The 17,084-nt window shown below is 38.7% G+C and overlaps 1 protein-coding gene across 1 annotated transcript in view; it reads right to left on the bottom strand.

The window, feature by feature from the left end:
- RNF175 (ring finger protein 175) overlaps nt 1-17,084 on the bottom strand; it is a 76,865-nt gene that overhangs the window by 41,800 nt on the left and 17,981 nt on the right. The window contains 1 exon segment of the mRNA XM_060298707.1: nt 517-563. Within this exon segment, the coding sequence (XP_060154690.1) occupies nt 517-563 (47 nt within the window).

Here is a 17,084-nt window from a genome sequence, read left to right as displayed (position 1 = left end):
ATGTTCTGGTGGATGAGGCTGGATCTTGTCTTTCTGGTGGGCAGGTCCACATCTGGTGGTGTGTTTTGGGGTGTCTCTGGCCTTTTTATGATTTTAGGCATCCTCTCTGCTAATGGATGGGGCTCTGTTCCTGTCTTGCTAGTTGTTTGGCATAGGGTGTCCAGCACTGTAGCTTGCTGGTGGTTGAGTGAAGCTGGGTGTTTGTGTTGAGATGGAGATCTCTGGGAGATTTTTGCCATTTGATATTATGTGGAGCTGGGAGGTCTCTTGTGGACCAGTGTCCTGAAGTTGGCTCTCCCACCTCAGAGGCACAGCCCTGACGTTCAGCTGGAGCACCAAGAGACTGTCCTCCACATGGCTTTTGGGAGGTCTGCGGTCTTCTGCCAGTGTTCAGTGGGTGTTCTATAAGAGCAGTTCCACGTGTAGATGTATTTCTGATGTATCTGTGGGGAGGAAGTTTATCTCTGCGTCCTACTCTTACACATCTTCTCCTGTCTCCACCACCAGTGAAGTTTTATTGTGAAAAACTAAGGGACAACCCACATCTGCAACAGGGTCACCAGCTGTCAGAGAGATAAACAGAAAGGCTCCTTCAGTGACTGAGGGCCAGATGGCACCTCTACTATTACACGATTCAGAAGCTACTCTGGGGCAGGGGGAAGCCACCTTCACCATCCTGTCTGGAACATGCACCTGGCTCACCACCCACCTGCAAGCTGCTCTGTACATGTGCAGCTATGGAAGGCACAGTTATTTGAACATTAGGATGGGAAATAATCCAAAATATGCATCTTCTGTCACCTCCTTCTACAGATATTTCAGATGAAAGGAACTTTAGTGTGCAACAGTTATGTGATTTTGGACAAATGAGCTGCACTTTAGTGGTAAAATCGGGGGACACAATGTCTGCTTCCCCTGTGTTGACTGAGGTGGGGAACAAAGGAGATCACAGCTGGGAAAGTGCTCTGGAAGCAGTACTGAGCTACAGGGAGCCGAGCGGCTGTTGTTACTATGACAGCACATATACAAATGCACTGCGATGGCAAAGGAGGAAGTGGTGTCAATGCAGCAGCGTCTGGGACTCTCCTGCCTGCTGTCCCACTGTGCTCTGCAGGGCTACTCTCGCATCCCCACTGTTGGGTTACCTTGTCCCTGATGATTGGATCTTCAACCCACCATATTTCTTCTTGTCTTTTCTCTTCAGTTATTGGTGCCCTGTCCAGGCAGCCCCAGATGTGGATCAGACTCTTTCGTGTCCCTCTGTGTGTAACCCCTTTGTGGCCTATACCACTGACCTGAGTCCAAGTAGCCTTCAGAGGGTCCTTTAAGTTTTCTGGCCTCAGTCCCACTTGGCCGGAAACAGGATAGACTGTGCTGATGAGTTGTCGGGTCAATGACTTGTTATGGTTACCATAGTGACACTCTTACTCTATAGATCAGGCCTAATGCCAGCTACTCACCTCCTTATAAAAACCACAATAGCAATAACCTTTGATCTTTTATTTTTTATCACATTCAGACTAACCACCTATATATGCTCAGCACCAATATACGAGGAGGCTGGCAAAGAGGTTTTGTCTCAGGTGTAGACTTTAATATGTAGTGGCACCTGGCAATACTCTGTTGAAGGAGATTATGAGATCGGGTCTTAGTTTAGCAGTAAAGAGTATCATGATCAGTTAATTATGTCTGCCAGTGATGTGGAAAAATTTGCCAGAGCACGCATGTCACATGTTTGTCATCTGAGTATAAAAAAGACTGATGTCATTTGTTTGTTTACTTTCTTCATCTTCGTGATAAAAAGAAGTGGCTTAGAAAAAAAAGTTTGTGAGTATATTTGGGTCCTTTAATGAGAACTTGTTTATAATAATCTCAAAGTCAATAACCAAAATTATTTGATAGAACTTCAAGATTTAAACCAAAAAGACCCAAGGCCACAGCCATTCTTCTTTCCATGTCAAATAAGAAGACATCTTCCAGGTTTTTTATTTCTTCATCTCATAAATGGCCTGGATCTGAAGTCTTCTTAGAGTGGCTCTAAATCTTCTTTCAGAGAACACTACAATTGTTATTATATATATGCATTTGAACAAAAATACACACAGATCAAATCTGAAGTAACTATTTGGAGAGTTCAGGAAAAAATATCTTATAATAACTTACTTTTTTTTGTCTTTAAATTACAGGCAGTACTTCCAGGGAAGGGTAAATACTCTTTACTTCTGTCCAAATTAGTCAGATCATTGCTTTAATTTTCCATTCTACTTTGTGGGTACCGTCAAAGCTAATGAATGAGTTTGCACCTTTCTTTCTGAAATTGAGATAAAGATGTATATATCTAAACAGGAAAAACAGGTTTTACTTAAGGAAGTAGAGTAGTTTTCATGAGGGCCACAAACCACATGCTAGGTAACCAGGACTCAAGATATGTTTCCTTTAGCACTCAGCGTCAGCAACTTTGACTCTACTAGTGATAATGAAAGTGTGTAGCCCCTTGAAAAATCTCCTCCGTATCTAGATCATTCATTTCCCATAGCTGATCATAGAGATTGTTAGCTATGATAAATGATAGATTTTGACTTTTTTCTTAGTTTATTACTTCTGATATTAAAAGAGGAAATGGACATAAACTCCATCTTTCAAAATCTGATCATCTCTCATTTGCATTTTTCATCTTTTTGTTTTAAGAATTTGATTCACTTTTATATCTACCCCGCAAAATGCTGAATTTTTTTAAAATAAAAAGTTAAGATTCAGTTCAGTTTAATTTAGTGAAACTACCATGCTCCTATGTTTTATACTTTAGATTATAAGCCAAAATTTACAAGACTAATCCATTTCCTCTAATCAGTGGAGCTACACTCTTTTACAGTTTGAAGTGATGACTGGACTATATTCTTATAAAACTAGTTCTTTCCCTGTAGGTCTATAAGTACAACCTATTTCTAGAAGATTCCAAATTTCTCTTACTTGATGCCTGGATTTAATTAACAGTAAATAACAATGTTCAAATGTATACACATGCTACTTAAAAAAATATAGGCCTTGGAGATCAGAAATAAAAGGAAAGCAAAAAATCATTATAATGTATTGTGTATGCAAATATTTAATTTCTTACCTATCTTTAAAGTGGATACCCAGTGCCGTGCTTTCTCAGCATGCAAGGGGAAAGGTCAGAAGTTTGCATGATGAATTCAATAATTGTATAAGAACTTATTTTGAAATGAGGGCCACATTTCAGAGCGATTTAAAAGATTCTTTATCAATTTCCAGAGCAGTTAGAACTTCTCATTTTTAATAATAACTGCCACATATGAAATGTAGGAATGTTGTGCCTCATAAATAAACGCACGAAATATGTGAAATTGAGGCACATGCATGCAAAGGAGGAAACCTGGCAGCTGGGACACATTAATAATGCCAGAGGGGTCACCATCTGGGCATGTGCGGATAAAACACATCTGCATTCCTGGCAAAGGGCAGCCTGTGCATCTGGATCACATCACCCCGTCCTCCCCACCCACGCATCATGGCAGGAGGAATTTCCTGACGAATAAGATGCTGCTGAAAGGTACCATGTTTGTTCTTGCAGCCATGCACATAATGAATCTGAAAAGAACTGCTAATCAAGTCAAAACAAAGAAATCTTTTCATTTGTCTAATTGTACAGAATGATGAATGAGTCACACAGTATGAAAGAAAGAAAGAAAGAAAAAGAAAGAAAGAAAAAGAAAGTTGTTTTATGCCCATTCCCTTTGCACTACAAATCCTAAACTATCTGCAACCATTTGTGGTGGGTCTGTGTGTATTTGTATGGGTGGGGCTGGAGGGAGAGCAGAGGGATGCTCAGAGGTAAGCAGAAAATTATAATTTCCTGGCTCCAGGAAATATTACTGCTATCAGTTCAAAGTCAATGAAGGAGAGTGTGGACATATCGAATAAGTAAAAGTACGGAATCCTGGCATATGAAGGGCTCTTAGAAATTCACTTGCTCCATATTTCTATCTTCAAATCAATTGACTGTTGATTTTGCTACTTAAATTCTTAAAGGAGATTCTGCAGTGGCATATATGTATACATGTAAGTATGTATGCAACTATGTATGTATTTGTGTATTAAAAAGATTCGAATAGATAACACTTTATTGGTACAGTAATGTGTTTTAGTGTTTCACAGCTATTAATAGTCAGGAAGTTTGATTTAAATAAAGCAAATTTTCAATCTGTGGCAAATTATTTGCCTGTGTATTGAGGCAAGTTAACAGTGTATCTGAAGCTGAAATTCTGTGTATTTACTCCTCAAGCCTTCTATTGATTTGAAGAGCAGTAGAAAGATTCTTTTTTGGTGCACCCTCCTCCACTTCCTGCAGATACGAAAAACAGGATACATAAAAGAAGGTGGCGAGGGTGTTGTTGAATGAAATTTTATTTTTAATTAAATGCTGTTAAAAGCATTTGGGAATAATTTAACTTTGAGGCTTTGCCTATGTGTATACTGTATCAACACTAGCAGCTGGAAAGAGAAAAATTCAAATATCCAGATGTTCAGTCTATGCTGTGCTAAAAATGTGATCGTGTATTTGCAAACATTCAGGTATTTAGTAGTATCTCAAACAAAATATGAAAAATTTTCTACTTTCTACCCACACTTTTTGGCATCACCTAGGAGCAGTTTATGTTATATTTTTCAACTTTATTTTCTTAATAAGCTGTTTCCTTTGCTCTATGTATTTATGATAAGCTTCTCTGATGTACACAGCTCCTATAGACCATACAACAGAATCAGTCTAGACAAATTAAATGAGCACTTCAGAAGACAGACAAATTTGTTAAAAGCTGTATCTGAAAAAATTCTGAGCTTTTGGATTGGTCTCTCGCCTCTGAAGTACCTGGTCCAAATTATGCATGAAATAATGTGAAAGTAATAATACTTTATGCATAATAAATAATACCTTCAGGGCATAAATATTATGTATAAATAATAATAATAATAATACCTTCAATGTACAAAACTGTTCACACACATTATTGTGTGTGTACTTCCTACTTTTTTTTCTAAATTCCTCCCTTTTTTATCTGTAAACTCCCACTCCCACCATTTATCATTGATTGACTGAATTGTTCCATCCCAGTACACAAATATAGGAGTATCAGAATTGTTAACCTGTACCGCATGGGAAACAACCTTGCCCACTAGTGATCACATGAAGCTCCTATTGACTTCATCTTACAGACTCCTCTCATTTCCAAAGGTACTCAGAGCAGCACCTTTCCCCCTAATTCCCTTCAATGAGGTTGTTTCACACACTTGTAATGCACTTAGATTTTCTCTTCACGGTCTGCATTTCTCCCTGGGATTCCCTAAACTTCCTAAATGATTTTTAAAAATTTGCATACCTTAAGGTCTGCTTTTTGTGCTGTATAGTTCAATGGGATTTGAGAAATGCATAATATCTTGTAAGCAAAATTACAGTATCATACAGATCAGTTTTACTGCCTTAAATTCCCATTTCACTTCCTTATCCTTTTCCTTCCCTGAGCCACTGGCAACCACTCATTATTTTATTGTCTTTGTTTTTGCATTTTCCAGAATGTCATATAATTGGAATCATACAGTATATAGCCTTTTCATATTGGCTTGTTCCTTCATGTCTTTTTGTGGCTTGATAACCCATATCTTTTTACTGCTGACTAATGCTTCATTGTATGGAGGTACCACAGTTTGCTTATTCATTCATATTTTAAAGGACATCTTGGTTGCTTCCAGTTTGGGGTGATTATGAATAAAGGTGCTTTAAATATTTTCATGCAGGTTTTTTTGTGAATGTAGGTTTCAATTCAATTGGGTAAATACCCAGTAGTGATCGCTGAATCATAAGGCTATGTTTAGCTTTGTGGGAGACTGCCCAGCTGCCTTCCAAACTGGCTTTACCATTTTGCATTCCCACACAGCAAGAGTTCCTGCTGCTCCACATCCTCATCAGCATTTGGTATTGTTAGATTTTTTATTTTAATCATTCTAATAAGCATGTATTGGTAACTCATTATTGTTTTAACTTGCCATTCCCTTAGATGGTGAGCTTCTTTTCATATGCTTATTTGCCATCTGTATATCTTCCTTGATGAGCTGTCTTTTTAGATATTTTGACATTTAACTGAGTTGATTTCTTATGATTGAGCTTTAAGTATATTTTGGATAACAGTCCTTTATTAAGTATGTATTTTATAGTTACTTTCTCCCAGTTTGTAGCTTGTCTTTTCATTCCCTTAACAGTGTCTTTCACAGAGCACTTTTTACTCCAAATAAAATTCAACTTACCAATATTGTCTTTCCTGGATCATGCTTTAGGTGTTGTATCTAAAACTCATCACCAAATGCAAATTCATCTAGATATTTTTCCTATGTTATCTTCTAGAAGTTTTATAGTTTTGCATTTTACATTTAGGTCCATGATCCATTTTGAGTTCATTTTTGTGAAATACATAAGTTCTATGTCTAGATTTTCTAGATTATTATTAATTTTTTTGCATATGGATGGCCAATTGTTTCAGTACCATTTGTTGAAAGATATCCTTGCTCCATTGAATTGCCTTTTTGCTCCTTTGTCATGGATCAGTTGACTATATTTGTGGGGGTCTATTTATGGGCTCTCTATTCAGTTCCATTGATCTATGTGTCTATTCTTTCACCAATACCACACTGTAGTCATTACTACAGCTTTATAGTAAATCTTGAAGTTGGGGAGCATCACTCCTCCAACATTGTTCTTCATTGTCGTGCTGTCTATTCTAGGTCATTTGCCTTTTCTTATAAATTGTAGAATCAGTTTGTCAATGTTCACAAAATAGATTGCTGGGATTTTGATTGGGATTGTAGAACCTTTAGATCAAGTTGGAAAGAATCAACATCTTGACAATATTGAACTTTCCAATCCATGAACATTGATTATCTTTCCATTTATTTGAGATCTTCTGTTTTTGCATATAGCTCTTGTACATATTTTGCTAGATTTGTACCTAAGTATTTCTTTCCTAAGTATTGTAAATGGTATTGTGTTTTAATTTCAAATTCCAATTATTCATTGCTAGTATATAAGAAAGTAATTGACTTTTGTATATTGACCTCGTTTCCTGCAACCTTTCTATAATCATTTATTATTTCCAGGAGTTTTTTGTTGATTTTTTTGGAGTTTTCCATAGAGACAAACATGTCATCTGCAAACAAAGATGGTTTTATTTCTTCCTTCCCAATCTGTATACCTTTTATTTCCTTTTTTGTCTTATTGTACTAGCCAGGACTTCCAGCACGATGACAAATTGGGGTGATAAGAGGAGACATTTTTGTCTTCTTCCTTATCTTAAGGGGAAAGCATCCAGTTTCTCACCATTAAGTATAATGTTAGGGTAGGTTTTTTGTAGATATTCTTATCAAGTTGAAGAGTTTCCCTCTATTTCTAGTTTGCTGAGAGTTTTTATATGAATGGGTGTTGGACCTTGTCAGATGCTTTTTCTACATCCATTAATATAATCACGTAAGTTTTCTTCTTTACCCTCTTGATGTGGTTGATTGCATAAACTGATTTTTAATTGTTGAACCAATCTTACCTACCTGGAACAAATTCCACTTGGTCATGATGTATAATTCTTTTAAATGCATGGTTTAATTCAATTTGTTTCTATTTTGTTTAGGAATTTTACAATTATTTTGGTGAGAGATACTGGTCTAGAGTTTCTCTTTCTTATAATGTCTTCATCTGGTTGAGGTATTAGGATAATGCTGGCTTCAAAGAATGCGTTCTGAAATATTTCCTCTGCTTCGACTTTCTAGAGAGATTGTATCATTTCTTCCTTAAATATGTGGTAGAATTCACCAGTGAAACCATCTGGACCTGGTGCTTTATGTTTTGGAAGGTTATTAATTATTGATTCAATTTTTAAAGATAGATAGAAGGCTTATTCAGACTATTTCTCCTTATGTGAGTTCTGGTATAGTTTGAGTCTTTCAAGGAATTAGTCTATTTCATCTAAACTTGTAGGCATACAGTTGTTCATAATATTCATTTATTTGCTTTTTATGTCCATGAGATCAGTAATAATGACCCTTTATTCTTTTCTTATATTAGTAATTTGTGTTCTCTCTCTTATTTTTCTTTGTTAGCTGGCTAGAGGTTTATTAAATTTATTGATCTTCTCCAAGAAGTAGCTTTTGAACTAGTTTTGAACTCTTCTCCCCTTAGCATGACTTGTAATTTTTGGTTGAGAAGTTCTTATTGAGGTTCTTATTTGGGTAGTAAGAACATTTAGTGTGAGACTTTGTGTTAATTTGGCTAGGAGTTGGGCTGTGTTTGATGTTTGCCATGTGTTAGAGTCTCCAATTTCCATTAGTATACGTGTTTGTGTCTCCCTTTTTGTCACTGGTTTCCCTAGAAACGCATTCTTGTGTAGCTTGCAGCTCTTTCAGCTGTAATCCACTGTTTTCTGGATGCCTGATGATGTGGGGGTCAGGTGATGGGCAGTGGAAGTGTTCTATTATTCTGTGATTAAGCCTTGGTCTTTTAGTAGTCCCCATACTACGACCTTCACAGTGTTTCTGAACTTTTTGTTTTCCCCTGAGGTGAGACAGGAAGGCTAGAGGGGCCTGGAGTTGGGTAATTTCTCTTTCTCCACATTGGCTAAGGCTCTGATAAAATCTTTTCCCTTGCGGTGCAGGTCTTTGTCATGGTGAACACTCTGGAACTCTAGTTCAAAATAATTAACTTTTCCCCTAACCCTGTCAGAAGCACAAAAGTTTTTCTTGGCTTTTTACCATGAGAAGACTTGGTGGGATCCTTGAAGGTAAAACCTACAAAAATATGGGCGGTCCTTAAGACTGTGGCCCCAGGAGTTTCTCACTCTCACACTGGCCTAAACTCTACTCCCAACAATTCTTCCAGGTTACCCATTAAGTGTTTCCTCCAGTTTATGGCTCTTGCAGTTTCTGCTCCCAATAAGCAGATCTTAGTTTTGAGTTCCTGTATTCACCTGTCTTTCCAGTTTTGTGGGTGATGGCTTTCCCTGTGACATCTATTCTCTGATAGGTCCAGCAAAAGTCACTGACATTCAGTTTGTTAAGCTTTTTTTTTTTTCTTGTTATATGGGAGTGATGACTTTCAAGCTTCTTACATATTAGAGCTGAAACTAGAAGGCCTTCCTATTTTTAAAAATTCCATCATTTTAAAGATCAGGAAACTGAGGCTCACTGTGGTAAGATGAGTAGCTAGAGTTGTCTAACTCCTAAGCCAGTGTTCTTGGCTTCACAGCCTGCTCCTGTTTCCTGGTAATACATCTCACAGAACCAGCCCGGGGAATACTCCCAGACAAAGCAGATGGCAGAGTAGGAGGGTGTGCTAAGGCAGGGTAAACAGGTGTGATGTTTGAAAAAACAATACATCAAAATCTCCTAACAGAGAATGTAAATTAATGAGGGGGGTGTATTCATTTTAGCTTTACAAAAGCATTCAGAAAAGGACTCTTTTATTAGTAAACTGCTTTTACAGTGTATGATTAAATTTGCACAAATGTTATATACAAGTCATATCCCTTGAATGTATTCAGAGTCAACTGATGGTACTGAACACTCACTGTGTATCTAGAAATTCTCACAGGAAAATATTCTGAATCACAAGTCTGGGAGATGGGCTCTTATCTGCAGTATTTGCATTTTGCAGATTAGGAAACCGTGATTCAGAGATATTGAAGGAGCTGATCCTTGATATGAGAGAAAATAACTAGTGAGGTTGGATTCTTGTCTCTTCTCTGCAACTAATTAGTGATATGACCTTGACCAAGTTATTTAATCTCTCTGAACTATATTTCACAAAGGGAAGAAAAAAATTATTATCTCCCAGGGTAACTTAGATAATGTACAAAAAGCACTTATTACAACTATAATAAGATGTAATAGTTATATATAAATTTATATATAGTATTTCATATATAAGTATATTATTATAGTGATATAATTGTTATTATTACTATGGAGTAACTATTATTATAGTAATTATAATTAAGTTAGTTATATATAATAATATACTACTAATATACTGGTGGAAGTTACAATATCAAATCATGGAAATAAACTTCACTATATGGCCCCTTATAGAAAAGAGCCAGTGAGAGGACCTTCAAGATGGCAGAGGAGTAAGACGTGGAGATCACCTTCCTCCCCAGAAATACATCAAAAATACATCTACATGTGGAACAACTCCTACAGAACACCTACTGAATGCTGGCAGAAGATGTCAGACTTCCCAAAAAGCAAGAAACTCCCCACGTACCTGGCCGTGTGGCTGACAGGGTCTTGGTGCTCCAGCCAGGTGTCAGGCCTGAGCCTTTGAGGTGGGATGGTCAAGTCCAGGACATTGGACAACCAGAGACCTCCTGGTCCCACGTAATACCAGTCGGTGACAGCCCTCCCCAGAGGTATCCATCTCAAAGTTAAGACCCAGCTCCACTTAACGCCCAGCAAGTTCCAGTGCTGGACACCTCATGTCAAACAACTAGCAAGACAGGAACACAACCACACCCATTAGCAGAGAGGCTGCCTAAAATCATAATAAGTTCACAGACACCCCAAAACACATCACTAGACGTGGTCCTGCCCACCAGAAAGACAAGATCCAGCCTCATCCACCAGAACACAGGCACTAGTGCCCTCCACCAGGAAGCCTACCCAACCCACTGAACCAACCTTAGCCACTGGGGGCAGACACCAAAAACAATGGGAACTACAAACCTGCAGCCTGCAAAAAAGAGACCCCAAACACAGTAAGTTAAGCAAAATGAGAAGACAGAGAAACACACAGCAGACGAAGGAGCAAAGTAAAAACCCACCAGACCAAACAAATGAAGAGGAAATAAGCAGTCTACCTGAAAAAGAATTCAGAATAATGATAGTAAAGATGATCCAAAATCTTGGAAATAGAATACAGAAAATACAAGAAACGTTTAACAAGGACCTAGAAGAACTAAAGAACAAACAAACAATGATGAACAACACAATAAATGAAATTAAAAATTCTCTAGGACTTCCCTGGTGGCACAGTGGTTGAGAGTCCACCTGCTGATGCAGGGGACACGGGTTCGTGCCCCGGTCCGGGAAGATCCCACATGCCGCAGAGTGGCTAGGCCCGTGAGCCATGGCCGCTGAGCCTGCACGTCCGGAGCCTGCACTCCACAATGGGAGAGGCCACAACAGTGAGAGGCCCACATAATGCCAAAAAAAAAAAAAATTCTCTAGAAGGAATCAATAGCAGAATAACTGAGGCAGAAGAACGGATAAGTGACCTGAAAGATAAAATAGTGAAAATAACTACTGCAGAAGAGAATAAAGAAAAAAGAATGAAAAGAATTGAGGGCAGAGGGGAGACCTTCAAGATGGCAGAGGAGTAAGTCATGGAGATCACCTTCCTCCCCACAAATACATCAGAAATACATCTACATGTGGAACAACTCCTACACAACATGTACTGAGTGCTGGCAGAAGACCTCAGACTTCCCAAAAGGCAAGAAACTCCCCACATACCTGGGTAGGGCAAAAGAAAAAAGCATAAACAGAGAGAAAAGGATAAGAATGGGACCTGCACCAGTGGGAGGGAGCTGTGAAGGAGGAAAGGTTTCCATACACTAGGAAGCCCCTTCACTGGCAGAGATGGTGGGTGGTGGTGGGGAAGCTTCAGAGCCATGGAGGAGAGCACAGCAGTAGGGGTGCAGAGGGCAAAGTGGAGAGATTTCTGCACAGAGGATCTGTACCGACGAGCACTCACCAGCCTGAGAGGCTTGTCTGCTCACCTGCCAGGGTGGGTGGGGGCTGGGAGCTGAGGCTCGGTCTTCGGAGGTCAGATCCCAGGGAGAGGACTGGGGTTGGCTGCGTGAACACAGCCTGAAGGGGGCTAGTGCACCATAGGTAGCCGGGAGGGAGTCTGGGAAAAAGTCTGAAACTGCCTAAGAGGCAAGAGACCATTGTTTTAGCGTGCGTGAGGAGAGGGGATTCAGAGCACCGCCTAAATGAGCTTCAGAGATGGGCACGATCTGCGGCTATCAGTGCAGACAACAGACATGGGCATGAGATGCTAAGGCTGATGCTGCAGCCACCAAGAAGCCTGTGTGCAAGCACAGGTCACTATCCACACTTTCCCACCCGAGAGCCTGTGCAGCCTGCCACTGCCAGGGTCCCATGATCCAGTGACAACTTCCCCGAGAGAACACATGGCGCACCGCATGCTGTTGCTACGTCATGCCGGCCTCTGCCACTCACCCCACATTCCATACCCCTCCCTTCCCCAGGCCTGAGTAAGCCAGAGCCCCCTAATCAGCTGCTAATTTAACACCGTCCTGTCTGTGGGGGAACAGACGCCCTCAGGCAAGCTACATACAGAAGCCGGGCCAATCCAAAGCTGAATCCCAGGAGCTGTGCAAACAAAGGAGAGAAAGGGAAATTTCCTCCAACAGCCTCAGGAGCAGCAGATTAAATCTTCACAATCAACTTGATGTACTCTGCATCTGTGGAATACCTGAATAGACGATGAATCATACCAAAATTGAGGTGGTGGACTTTGGGAGCAACTGTAGACTTGGGGTTTGCTGTATGTGACTGACTGGTTTCTGGTTTTAGGTTTATCTTAGTTAGTATTTAGAGTTTATTATCTTTGGTAGATTTATTTATTGATTTGGTTACTCTCTTCCTTTTTAAAAATATATAGATATACATTTTTTTTCCTTTTTCTCTTTTTCTGAGTGTGTATGTGTATGCTTCTTTGTGTGATATTGTCTATATAGCTTTGCTTTTACCATTTGTCCTAGGGTTCTGCCTGTCCTTGTTTTTTTGATAGATTTTAGTGCTTGTTATCATTGGTGGATTTGTTTTTTGGCCTGGTTGTTCTCTTCTTTCTTTCTTTCTTTTTTCTTTCTTTTATTACCTTTTAAATTTTTAATATTTTTTTAATAATGTTTTGTTTTTATTTTATTTTATTCTTTCTTTCTTTCATATTTTCTCCCTTTTCATCTGAGCCATGTGGCTGACAGGGTCTTGATGTTCTGGCTGGGTGTCATGTCTGTGCCTCTGAGGTAGGAGAGCTGAGTTCAGGACATTGGACCACCAGACACCTCCTGGTTCCATGTAATATCAAACAGTGAAAGCTCTCCCAGAGATCACCATCTCAATGTTACGACACAGCTCCACTCAACAACCAGCAAACTACAGTGCTGGACACCCTATCCTACAAAACTAGCAAGACAGGAACACAACCACACCCATTAGCAAAGAGGCTGACTAAAATCATAAGTTCACAGACACCACAAAACTAACAACCAGACGTGGTCTTGCCCACCAGAAAGACAAGATCCAGCCTCATCCACCAGAACACAGGCACTGGTCCCCTCCACCAGGAAGCCTACACAACCCACTGAACCAACCTTAGCCACTGGGGGCAGACACCAAAAACAATGGGAACTACAAACCTGCAGCCTGTGAAAAGGAGACCACAAACACAGTAAGTTAAGCAAAATGAGAAGACAGAGAAATACGCAGCAAACGAAGGAGCAAAGTAAAAACCCACCAGACCAAACAAAGAGGAAATAGGCAGTCTACCTGAAAAAGAATTCAGAGTAATGATAGTAAAGATATCCAAAATATTGGAAGTAGAATGGAGAAAATACAAGAAACGTTTAACAAGGACTTAGAAGAAGTAAAGAGCAAACAAACAATAATGAACAACACAATAAATGAAATTAAAAATTCTCTAGAATGAATCAATAGCAGAATAACTGAGCCAGAAGAACGGATAAGTGACATGGAAGATAAAATGGTGGAAATTACTGCAGAGCAGAATAAACAAAAAAGAATGAAAAGAATTGAGGACAGTCTCAGATGCCTCTGGGACAACATTAAATGCACCAACATTTGAATTATCGGGGTCCTAAAAGAAGAAGAGAAAAAGAAAGGAACTGAGAAAATATTTGAAGAGATTACCTTTGAAAACTTCCCTGACATGGGAGAGGAAATAGTCAAGTCCAGGAAGCACAGAGAGTCTCATACAGGATAAATCTAAGGAGAAACATGCCAAGACACGTATTAATCAAACTATCAAAAATTAAATACAAAGAAAAAATATTAAAAGCAGCAAGGGAAAAGCAACAAATAACACACAAGGGAATCTCCATAAGGTTAACAGCTGATCTTTCAGCAGAAACTGCAAGGTATAAGGGAGTGGCAGGACATATTTTAAATGATGAAAGGCAAGAAACTACAACCAAGATTACCCAGAAAGGTTGTTATTCAGATTTGACAGAGAAATTAAAACATTTACAGACAAGCCAAAGCTAAGAGAATTCATCATCACCAAAACAGCTTTACAACAAATGCTAAAGGAATTTCTCTAGGCAGGAAACACAAGAGAGGGAAAAGACCTACAGTAACAAACCCAAAACAATTAAGAATATGGTAATAGGAACATAAATATCATAATCACCTTAAATGTAAGTGGATTAAATGCTCCAACCAAAAGACACAAGCTTGCTGAATAGATACAAAAACAGGACCCGTATATATGCTGTCTATAAGAGACCCACTTCAGACCTAAGGACACATACAGACTGAAAGTGAGGGGATGGAAAATGTTATTCCATGCAAATGGAAAGCAGAAGAAAGCTGGAGTAGCAATTCTCATATCAGGCAAAATAGACTTTAAAATAAAGACTATTACAAGAGACAAAGAAGGACACTACATAATGATCAAGGGATCAATCCAAGAAGAAGATATAACAATGGTAAATATTTATGCATCCAACATAGGAGCACCTCAATACACAAGGCAAATACTAACAGCCATAAAAGGGAAAATCGACAGTAACACAATCATAGTAGGGGACTTTAATGTCCCACTTTCACCAATGGACTGATCATCCACAATGAAAATAAATAAGGAAACACAAGCTTTAAATGACACATTAAACAAGATGGACTTAATTGATATTTATAGGACATTCCATCCAAAAACAGCAGAATACAGTTTCTTCTCAAGTGCTCATGGGACATTCTCCATGATAGATCATATCTTGGGTCACAAATCAAGTGTTGGTAAATTTAAGAAAATTGAAATCATATCAAATATCTTTTCTGACTACAGCACCGTGAGACTAGATATCAATTACAGGAAAAAAACTGTAAAAAATACAAACATATGGAGGCTGAACAATACACTACTAATTAGCCAAGAGATCACTGAAGAAATCAAAGGGAAACAAAAATATACCTAGAAACAAATGACAATGAAAACATGATGACCCAAAACCTATGGGATGCAGCAAAAGCAGTTCTAAGAGGTAAGTTTATAGCAATACAATCCTACCTCAAGAAACAAGAAAAATATCAAATAAACAACCTAACATTACACCTAAAGCAATCAGAGAAAGAAGAACAAAAAACCCCCAAAATTAGCAGAAGGAAAGAAATCATAAAAATCAGATCAGAAATAAAGGAAAAAGAGGGGCTTACCTGGTGGTGCAGTGGTTGAGTGTCCGTCTGCCGATGTAGGGGACACGGGTTCGTGCCCCGGTCCGGGAAGATCCCACATGCCGTGGAGCGGCTGGGCCCATGGGCCATGGCTGCTGAGCCTGTGCGTCCAGAGCCTGTGCTCTGCAACGGGAGAGGCCACGGCAGTGAGGGGCCCGCGTACCGCAAAAAAAAAAAAAAAAAAAAAAAAAAAAAAAAAAAAAGAAAGAAAGAAATAAAGGAAAAAGAAATTAAACAATAGCAAATATCAATAAAACTAAAAGCTGGTTCTTTGAGTAGATAAAAAAAAATTCATAAACCATTAGCCAGACTCAACAAGAAAAAAAGGGAAAAGACTCAAATCAGTAGAATTAGAAATGAAAAAGGAGGAGTAACAACTGACACTGCAGAAATACAGAGGATCATGAGAGATTACTAAAAGCAACTATATACCAATAAAATGGACAACCTGGAAGAAATGGACAAATTCTTAGAAATGCACAACCTTCTGAGACTGAACAAGGAAGAAATAGAAACTATAAACAGACCAATCACAAGCACTGACGTTGAAACTGTGATTAAAAATCTTCCAACAAGCAAAAGTCCAGGACCTGATGGCTTCACAGGTGAATTCTACCAAACATTTAGAGAACAGGTAACACCTATCCTTCTCAAACTCTTCCAAAATATGGCAGAGAGAGGAACACTCCCAAACTCATTCTACGAGGCCACCATCACCCTGATACCAAAACCAGAAAAAGATGTCACAAAAAAAGAAAATTACAGGCCAAGGTCACTGATGAACATAGGTGCAAAAATCCTCAACAAAATACTAGCAAACAGAATCCAACAGCACATTAAAAGGATCATACACCATGATCAAGTGGGGTTTATCTCAGGAATGCAAGGATTCTTTAGTATAGGCAAATCAATCAATGTGATACACCAAATTAACAAACTGAAGGCTAAAAACCATATGATCATCTCAATAGATGCAGAAATAGCTTTTGAGAAAATTCAACAACGATTTATGATAAAAAACCCTGCAGAAGGTAGGCATAGAGGGAACGTACCTCAACCTAATAAAGGCCATATATGACAAACTCACAGCCAACATCATTCTCAATGGTGAAAAACTGAAACCATTTCCACTGAGATCAGGAAAAAGACAATGTTGCCCACTCTCACCACTATTATTCAACATAGTTTTGGAAGTTTTAGCCAGAGCAGTCAGAAAAGAAAAAGAAATAAAAGGAATCCAAATTGGAAAAGAAGTAAAACTGTCACTGTTTGCAGATGACATAATACTATACATAGAGAATCTTAAAGATGCTACCAGAAAACTACTAACGCTAAACAATGAATTTGGTAAAGTAGCAGTTTACAAAATTAATGCACAGAAATCTCTTGCATTCTTATATACTAATGATAAGAAATCTGAAAGAGAATTTAAGGAAACACTCCCATTTACCACTGCACCAAAAGTATAAAATACCTAGGAATAAACCTACCTATGGAGACAAAAGACCTGTCTGCAGAAAACTGTAAGACACTGA

This window comes from Globicephala melas, chromosome 5, assembly GCF_963455315.2.
Source record: "Globicephala melas chromosome 5, mGloMel1.2, whole genome shotgun sequence".
Classification (NCBI taxonomy): domain Eukaryota; kingdom Metazoa; phylum Chordata; class Mammalia; order Artiodactyla; family Delphinidae; genus Globicephala; species Globicephala melas.
Note: the sequence above shows the minus strand (reverse complement) of the source record. Positions and strands in the feature narration are given on the sequence as shown.